The following is a 9,073-nucleotide window of genomic DNA, read 5'->3' on the forward strand; positions in this document are numbered from 1 at the left end:
GTTCTTCTTTTATGTGTTCAAACTTGCGTTCAGTTGTAGGGCTTGAGGACGTGGTGAGGAATAAGAAAGGCAAGGAGTGTGCTGAGGGCCGAGTGCTGGGCCCCTTTGATACCCCCCCAGTTCCCAACTTGAGGGTTTCCCCACTAGGCGTGGTGCCTAAGAAGGTGGCTGGCGAGTTCCGCCTTATTCATCACCTGTCCTTTCCGAGAAGTGAGTCTGTGAACGATGCCATTCCTGAGCACTTGTGCTCAGTTCGTTACACATCTTTTGATCAGGCGGTCAGGGTGGTGCGCTGCTGTGGTCTGGGTGCGGAGTTGGCAAAATGTGTCATTAAGTCGGCCTTTCGTCTTCTCCCGGTGCACCCTGATGATTTTGAGTTGCTTGGATTCTGTTTTGAAGGAAAGTATTATATGGATCGAGCCCTGCCGATGGGTTGCTCCATTTCCTGTGCAACGTTTGAGTGTTTCAGCTCCTTCTTGGAGTGGGAACTGCAGCGCAGGGCAGGTAGCTGCAGTTCCTGTCATTATTTAGATGATTTTATGTTCACTGGGGAGGCTGGAACCGGGCAGTGCGCCCGGTTGCTGAGCACCTTCACTCGAATGGCAGAGGAGCTGGGTGTTCCTCTGGCGGGGGAAAAGACTGAAGGTCCCTCCCCAGTATTAACATTTTTGGGTATTGAGATAGACACATTGCATCAGTGTTTTCGTCTTCCCCCGGACAAGGTTGCGAACCTTAAGATTAGGCTCCAAGAATTCAGGGCAAAGCGTAAGGTTTCCTTAGTAGAGCTCCAGCAGCTCGTGGGCCACCTCAACATTGCATGCAAGGTGGTGGCACCCAGAAGGGCCTTTCTGCGGCGCTTGTGCGATGCCATGTCGGCCTTGCGGGCCCCACATCATCGCCTGAGGATTTCTAGGGGGATGCAGGAAGATTTGGACGTATGGTCCAATTTTCTTGGGGAATACAATGGGGTTACTTTTTGGAGGGAGGACATGCTGTTAGAGGCGGACCTGCAGGTCACGTCTGATGCCTCTGGCTCCACAGGTTTTGGGGTGTATTTCTGCAGGCATTGGTGTGCTGAACGATGGCCACCAGAGTGGGGTGCCACGGGAGTACTTAAGGACCTGACCTTTTTGGTGTTTTTCCCCATCCTTGTGGCAGTTCACCTCTGGGGCAAGGAGTTGGCACAGCACGTTGTTCACTTTTGGTGTGACAACATGGCTGTGGTGCAGGTAGTCAACTCTTTATCCTCCAAATCCGAGCGGGTCATGAGGCTGGTTCGGGCATTTACATTGCTGTGTCTCCGCCTGAACATTTTGTTTAAAGCCAAGCATGTTCCAGGTGTGAGCAATGGTGTGGCAGACGCTTTGTCTCGTCAACAGATGGGGAGGTTTTGGCAGCTTGCTCCGGAGGCAAACCAGGTTCCAGCACAGATGCCCCTCGACTTATGGCTCCTTGGGAGGCCGAAGCGTTCAGGGCCATAAGGCTTGCAGTGGCACCCAGCACACGTCGCAGTTACGACAGAGCGGTAGGGCAATTCATGGGGTTTAGGACTGAGGAGGGCCTGCGGCAGTCTTGGCCCATCCCTATTGAGCATCTGATACGTTTTTGTGTGTATCAGAAAGGGCGTGGATTGGCGGTTAAGTCCATCAGGGGCCAGTTGTCAGCGTTAGCATTTGTAAGTAAGGCTCGGGGGTTCTCAGTGGCCACGGGGGACTTTCGAGTTCGGAAAATGTTAGAGGGTTGGTCGTGTGAGGCTGGCCCCCGTGTTGACCCCAGGGTACCTATATCGCCCACAGTCCTGAAAGGACTTATCTCTGTTTGGGGTACAGTGTGCAGCTCGGACTTTGAGGTCCGGCTGTTTCACGTGTCAGGGCTTGCCGCCGCTGCCGCTGGGCGTGGCACTGGGCGGTCTGCTCCTGACGTCACAGGGGGGCCAGGGATTCTGCAGGACCCTGCTCTGTGGAAGGAGGGGCGGTATACCTCACCCAGACTCCCTCTCAGTCCACTCGCTGGCCTGCTCAACCTGGCCTGCTTACCCTCTGCGTCCTCCTTCATCTCCTCCTTCCAGAACTCTCCTCCAAACCTCCACCCTTGCATCTTACTGCTATCACTCCACATCATCACTCCTCACTCACACCCACCACCACAGGGCTCTTCCCAGCCAGCTTTTATAGGGCTTCCTTCTACTGCCCCACCCCTCTTCCAGCCTGGCCTTGGGCTGCACCAAGCAGTTGCAGCTGGGGTAGCTGATCTGGCCCCACTGACCAGCACCAGCTGTGCCTTGTTCTCTGGCTGCCCAGCCTCCCTGCCTTGGCTGATTGCTGAAGGCATGTCCAGCTGCAGTCCCCTGGCTAGCAGCCCAGCCTCCCTGGCAGAGCTGATGGCTGAAGGTGGGTCCAGCTGCGGCTCCTTGGCTGGTTGCCCAGGGCTTCCTGCAGAGTGCCTCCAATAGCCCCACCTGGAGTGGCTTGGCTTTTGGCAACTCCTGGGCCAGGCTACTATTTTCTAGCTGGGGCATGGCTTTGGGTTGTTGGGGCTGCTGCTGCTTCTCCTCCTCAGGTAAGGTCTTTGGGTGGGTGACTGCTGGGCTCCCAATCCCTCTGCCCTTGCCCCCTTCCGCCTTGCCTAGCCCCCTTTCCCTCCCTAGGGGAGTGGGACTCGCTGGCCTCTCTCTGTCTCCCCCTGCCTCCTGAGGCCCTGGGCTTTTGCTCCTTGCCCCTGGCACCGGCAGGTTCTGGCTCCATTTGCCTGTGGGAGGGGTTGACCTGCTGTCCCCCAGCTGCCCCCTCTGCCTGCCAGTCAGACCGGTTGACCTGCTGTCAGCTGGCTGACCAGTTGACCTGCTGTCTGCTGGCTGCCCCCTCTGTTTGCCCATCAGCCCGGCTGACCTGCTGTTCCCTCCTACCAAGTCCCTTCTTTAAGCAGTCTGTCAGGGGGGCGGCTCGGGAGGCAAAGTGGGGGATGAACCGCCCGTAATACCCCAGTAGTCCCAGGAAACGTCGGACCTGCTTCTTGGTCCGGGGCTGGGGGGCATCAGCTATTGAGGCCACCTTGTCTGGTGGTGGGCGAACTCGGCCTCCCCCGACCACAAAGCCCAGGTACTGGAGTTCCTGGAACCCCAGGTGGCTCTTCTTTGGGTTAGCCCGTAGTCCGGCTCGCTGGAGGGCCCTCATGACAGCTTCCAAGTGTTGGAGGTGGGTGGGCCAGTCCGGGCTGAAGATGATGATGTCATCTATGTACGCCATTGCATACGCCCGGCACTCTCCCAGCACTTGGTCCACCAGCCGCTGAAACGTGGCAGCTGCCCCGTGTAGACCAAACGGCATCTTCTTGAACTGGAAGAGGCCTCGTGGGGTGGCAAAGGCTGTCTTCTCCCGGTCCGCTGGCCGCATGGGCACTTGCCAGTAGCCCTTCGTCAAGTCTAGGGCTGACAGGTAGCGGGCGGACCCTAGGTGGTCTACCAACACATCTGCTCGGGGCATGGGGTATGCATCGAACTGGGCCACCTTATTCAGTTCGCGATAGTCGATGCAGAATCGGGTGGTCCCATCCGGCTTGGGCACCAAGACTATCGGGCTCCTCCAAGCGCTTCGCGAGGGCTCGATTACCCCAAGCCTGAGCATCTCGTCGGTCTCCTTCTCCACTGACTCCCACCGCTTCCTGGGGATGGGGCGCCAGGTAGCCCGGGCTGTCTGCCCCGGGTCCGTTGGAATGGCATGTTGGATCAGGCTCGTGCTGCCCGGCCTGCGGGAGAAGACCCCGGGAATCCGAGCCCAGAGGTCTTGTAGCTGGGCCCTCTGAGCTGGGTTGAGCTGAGGGTCCACCTTGGGCTCCTCAAACTCCGGGGCATCAGTGGTCCAAGGCAGCACACTGTCAGGGAGCTCTAGCGGGTCCTCAGCCACGCCGCACTCCTCTTTTGGGCGCTTGTGCCACTGCTTTAGGAGGTTCACATGCAGGGTCTTCCGCCGACGCCGGCCGACCCCACACTGGACTTCGTAGGTGGTGGGGCCCAGCACCCTTCGAATCTGGTAGGGACCCCTCCATGGGTCCCCTTCCTCTCTTGGGAACACCGAGTGGTGCACGAGGACCTTCTCTCCGGCCTGGAAAGTCCTCATCCGCGCAAAGCCTTTTGCTTTGACTGGGTGCGAGTCAGTCTGCGATTTGCCTCCGCTTGGGACTGTTGCACCCGGTCACGGAGCCGGCTCACGTACTCCTGTATGGGGGGCGCGGGGCTGCTGGCCCTACCAAGTCTGGGGGCTGGGACCCAGACCCCGGACATCACGCAGCTGCATTGTCAGCCTTTTTTGGGGCTTTGCGCATCAGCGAATTGGTGGCTATTTCTAAGGCTGACAGCTCCGACCGGGCTCTCAGGTGGGGAGACATTGAATTTGTTGATGGTGGGGTTGCCATTTTAATCAGGAAATCCAAGACAGATCAGAAGCAGAGGGGGGTTACCATTCACTTGGGGACGTGCGTTGACCGGGATTTGTGCCCGGTTAGGGCACTACGCAGATATATGTGGGTTAGGAACTCTAACCCTGGGGCTTTATTTTGCCATGAGGACGGTTCCCCCCTGACACGTTATCAATTTTGGGCGGTAACTGAACGGGCGCTGGCCAAGTTAGGGCTGGTGGGGGTTAAGTTTGGAACCCATTCTTTTAGAATTGGGGCAGCGTCCACTGCAGCGGCAATGGGGTATTCGGTGCAGGCTATTCAGGGCGTAGGCAGGTGGAGATCCTCTGCTTATCGGTCCTATGTTCGTCCGTTAAATCGATTTTAAGAGTTTACTAATTGATGTTTCCTAGGTGCTGTGTCTCGCCGAGAGAAGCGACGAATTTCGATCTGCGGGCACAGCATGGTGTTTTGGGCGGCCCATCGGGCCAAGCGGGCTCCTGTTGGGTACCAGCTGGGTCTCAGTGAATGGGCTTCGGTAGAGTGGCAGGGCCGGCGAGGCATGCGCTGGCCAGGTTTGTTGCCACTGTTATTTGAGCAGCGGCGGGGACCCATACCGCACATATTGGTAATACATTTAGGGGGGAATGACCTGGGGTTTATTCATGGTAGGGCTCTGTCACTGCAGGCCAAATGGGACATGCAGGAAATTTTGTTGTGGTGGCCTGGGGTCCTCATAATGTGGTCGGCCATGTTGCCTCGCAAAGCGTGGCACGAGGCAATGGACCGGCAAGCTATTGAAAGGGCCAGGATGAAGGCCAATAGGGCCATTCAGAAGGCCCTTGGGGAGGGTTTAGGCGTTTATTTACCTCACCCCAGGATTAGGGCCACGGTTGCCGGCCTCTATCGTAGTGATGGGGTACACCTGTCAGAGGCTGGCAATGATATTTTCCTCAATGATTTGCGGCAAGGGCTTCGGTTGGCCTTAGGCCAATAGTGGGGCGCAAGGGCCTAAGCGGAGGCTTGGCCCTCGCGTTGGTGGGATCGAGTTGGGCTTTAGGCAGCGGGCCAGTGAGCACCCTTGGCGCTTCCCTATTTGTGGGGAAGAGGAGCCTGCTAGGAGCGGCTGGTACTGCTTGTGACGGCTGCCAGCGCGCGTGGGCAGGCTGCCTAGGTTAACCCCATGCGCAAGTCCTGCCTCACTGCTGTATGGCTGAGGATTAGGAGCTTGGAAGGGGAAACCATGTTGCCTGGCTGGCCGGGTCTCCTAGCCATCTCTAGGGATGGCTCGCACCCAGGGCTTCGGGGCTCGCCCAGACAGGTCAAGGCGGGGGTCTGTGAGTGACCACGTGGCTTGACCTGTACCGCTTTACCCTTGCCGCAGTTTGGTTAATGTTAATGTTGAGGTTATTATAATAAAGTGGCCCTTAGATCCAACCACGTTGTCTGCCTCTTCATTCCCACTAGGGGAGCAATGGCTTCTTGATGTTCCACAAACAATTATAGCTTGAATGTTTACTAAGTCTTGACAGTTTCTTGGGGCATTATTAAAGACTGCTTGAATGAACATTTTTGCTTATAATGTTCAAACAGGCTCTAAATGTATGCCAATGATATGCAACTACATAAAGATGCCTATCTTTGCCAGATCTAATTATTCCATAGCAACAAAGCCAATAAGAGAAGACAAACACTGAAAAAGTCCCAGAGGAAATAACATGAATATATACACCATGAATACCTCCTTTGTAGAATATTCTTCTGTGGCATTAGATGCTCCATTTGAGACTACAGTCTCAAATAATCTATGGAATGACAATTGTTTATGCTGCTCTAGGCACTTAGATGTAACAGTGGGATAAAATTTGGTTCATTCCCTAATTTTGGTGTTCCAGAGACAACTGGTAGAAACCAATGTTACTTCATTGAGTTGGCCTATATTTATTCCTTAAGATCAGTATAACAATGCTGGAAAAATGAATATGAGAACTTTCAGGTGTGAGGCGGAACAGAACCTAACCCGTTCATTTCCTTGAACAATCATTATAAGGAACTTTTAGACAGAAGAATGTAATTGTGAATAAGATTTTTCAGCAGAACATTTCAAGCAGGAAAAGTAAGTAGTAAGATGATAAGGCATCATTTGTTAATGTGTGTATTCAGAATTCAAAAACTTCTTTGAACTGCAATATAGCAGTGCTATTTCTTGTGAAATTCTGACAATGTGGATACATTTGTCATAGGAGATTCCACAATCAGGTGGCACGTATTCTCCTGAGAAGGAACACAGAGATTATCTATTGAGGCCAGAGTGTTGACTGGAGTGGGTCATAGGGACCATATCATTCCAGTCTTGTTCCATCTACACTGGCCCCCTGTTTGCATCCAGGCTCAATTCAAGGTTCTGATATTGACCATTAAAGCATTATATCACTTGGGGCAAGCACACCTTAAAGACCACCTTCCTCTGTATGAAACTTACCCATCCACTCTGGTCATCTTTGGAGGCCCTGCTTTGGGTGCCCCTGCCATTTGAGGCTAGACAGATGGCAATCTAAAAAAAAAAGGTCTTCATGGTCATGGTGCCAAAACTTTGGCACTTCTTCTCTAAGGATTTTTGTCTATCTCCCTCTATCGTTGTCTTCCACCAATGGGTGAAGACTTTTTTGTTTTGTTTGGCATCTCCCCAGTAACTGTTATTGGCCCACCTCCCTGGTTTTGGTGTTGTGTGTTTATAAGTTTATATGTTTTTTATTGAATTATTTTATATATTATTTAAAATGCAGTTTTAAGGTTTAAATGTTTTCCCTCCTTGGGGACCCTATTCGGGTAGAAAGGAGGCATAAAATGTTTTAAATAAATAAATATATGACAAGAGAAATGGTGTGTAGGTGGTCACAAAATTTCATCTCTGTTGCTTCCAATAACATTTGTGCTTCTCTGAGACTACAATCTCAAATGACCTATGGAATGGAAATTGTTTATGCTGCTCTAGGCACTTAGATGTAACAGTGGGATAAAAATTGGTCCAACATACATATAGACAGACAATTAAACAAAGATAAAAACAGCTATTTTAAAATAAATGTTCCCAATTATAATTTTTGATCAGCATACTATTTGTCAGAATATATTATTTTTAAAAAACCCACCTTTTTGGAGCACTTTGTGTTTCCTTAATTGAATTCAGTTGATCATTTAAAATGGATCCAAAATGAAACTTCTTAACCACATATAATCTACCAAGTTTAAAAATCTCCATTTTGAACTTTTTAGTTTGTTGTTAAACATAATATTCAATTGCCTGAATGGAATACATGCGTATTGTAGATATGAAACATGCAACTTATGCCCCTCTCAGTATGCTTTATTTAGTTATGTTATTTTGTTTCTGTCTGTTGTTCCCAACAGGTAGATGGGATTGATGGCAACATCTCTTTTGAATCACACTGTCATCACTGAGTTTATTCTCCTAGGAATCACAGACCAACCTGAGTTAAGGTTGCCTTTGTTCATCTTGTTTCTACTTATCTATGCTTTTACCCTGTTAGGAAATCTAGGGTTGATCATTTTAATCAAGATAGACTCACAGCTACACACACCCATGTATTTCTTTCTCAGTAGTCTGGCTTTTGTAGATGTTAATTATTCCTCCACTATTACCCCCAGAATATTGGTGGATCTCTTAGCAGTGAGGAAAACTATTGGATTTTTTGGTTGTGCATCTCAAATGTTTATGTTTGTTATATGTGGTAGTACTGAATGCATCCTATTGGCTGTGATGGCATATGACCGGTATGTAGCTATTTGTAATCCTCTGCATTACGCTATCCTAATGTCAAAGAAAATGTGTTTTAGGCTAGTATCTGGTTCATATATTTTGGGTATTTTCTATGCAGTTTTACATACTGTGTTCACTTTTACCTTGACATTTTGTGGGTCAAATGTTATCAATCATTATTACTGTGATATTCCCCCACTCCTACAACTTTCTTGCTCTGATACCCACACCAATGAGATAGTAGTATTTACACAAGTTAGTATAAATTGTATAGGCACTACACTGGTCATCTTAATTTCCTATGTTTGTATCTTGGTCACCGTGTTGAAGATCCATTCCACTGAGAGCAGACATAAGGCCTTTTCCACCTGTACGTCCCATATGATTGTTGTTAGCTTATTTTATGGAACCATTTTCTTTATGTATTTGCGACCAAGTTCTAAGTATGCATTGCAACAGGACAAAGTGGCCTCTTTGTTCTATACTGTGGTCATCCCCATGCTGAACCCCTTGATCTACAGCCTAAGGAACAAACATGTAAAAGAAGCTTGTAAAAGAGTTCTGAAGAAGATCCTGTAATTGCTAAAGAACTGATATGACATGGTAAATGCAGACAATAATGAGCAGAATGTCTGATTTCAGTTCCTGATACCGATGGATATATCTGTTTAAAAAAATTATATTGTTTTATGACAAGTTCATAAAATTGTATTGTTCTGAGGGTGCTAAAAGGTCTGTAGCAGAGATTTCTAGCTTTGAAATTTACAATGGCCAGAGCTTCCTGGGTAAATAGGAACAGTTGAAACCTATCATTTATAGTTGTATACAAGCACTACCAGAAAGAGCTCTCATTCTGAATAAACAAACCAGAAACTTAGAGGGACAGGGAGGTAATTGTGT

At 50.1% G+C, this 9,073-nt stretch overlaps 1 protein-coding gene across 2 annotated transcripts; it reads left to right on the forward strand.

The window, feature by feature from the left end:
• The first annotated feature begins 905 nt into the window (after positions 1-905).
• On the forward strand, positions 906-8,752 carry LOC129324361 (olfactory receptor 1020-like). 2 transcript variants are annotated; one of them, XM_054971592.1, is made up of 2 exons: positions 906-925; positions 7,831-8,752. In XM_054971592.1, exons 1-2 carry the CDS (start codon positions 918-920, stop codon positions 8,750-8,752), a joined length of 930 nt encoding a protein of 309 aa, XP_054827567.1. In that variant the 5' UTR covers positions 906-917. The 2 variants fall into 2 exon arrangements, with proteins under 2 accessions (XP_054827567.1, XP_054827566.1); XM_054971591.1 differs by lacking the exon at positions 906-925 and adding an exon at positions 4,691-4,715 and having other exon boundaries at positions 7,827-8,752.
• Positions 8,753-9,073: the final 321 nt, after the last annotated feature.

Source organism: Eublepharis macularius, chromosome 2 (genome assembly GCF_028583425.1).
Source record: "Eublepharis macularius isolate TG4126 chromosome 2, MPM_Emac_v1.0, whole genome shotgun sequence".
Lineage (NCBI taxonomy): Eukaryota > Metazoa > Chordata > Lepidosauria > Squamata > Eublepharidae > Eublepharis > Eublepharis macularius.

What these genes read in the sequence shown, in the direction of transcription:
- LOC129324361 (XM_054971591.1), top strand. Translation starts at nt 4,691, where the DNA reads ATGGGGTATTCGGTGCAGGCTATTC. An exon ending in GTATTCGGTGCAGGCTATTC is followed by an intron (nt 4,716 to 7,826) that starts AGGGCGTAGGCA and finishes TGATGGCAACAT; the next exon opens with CTCTTTTGAATCACACTGTC.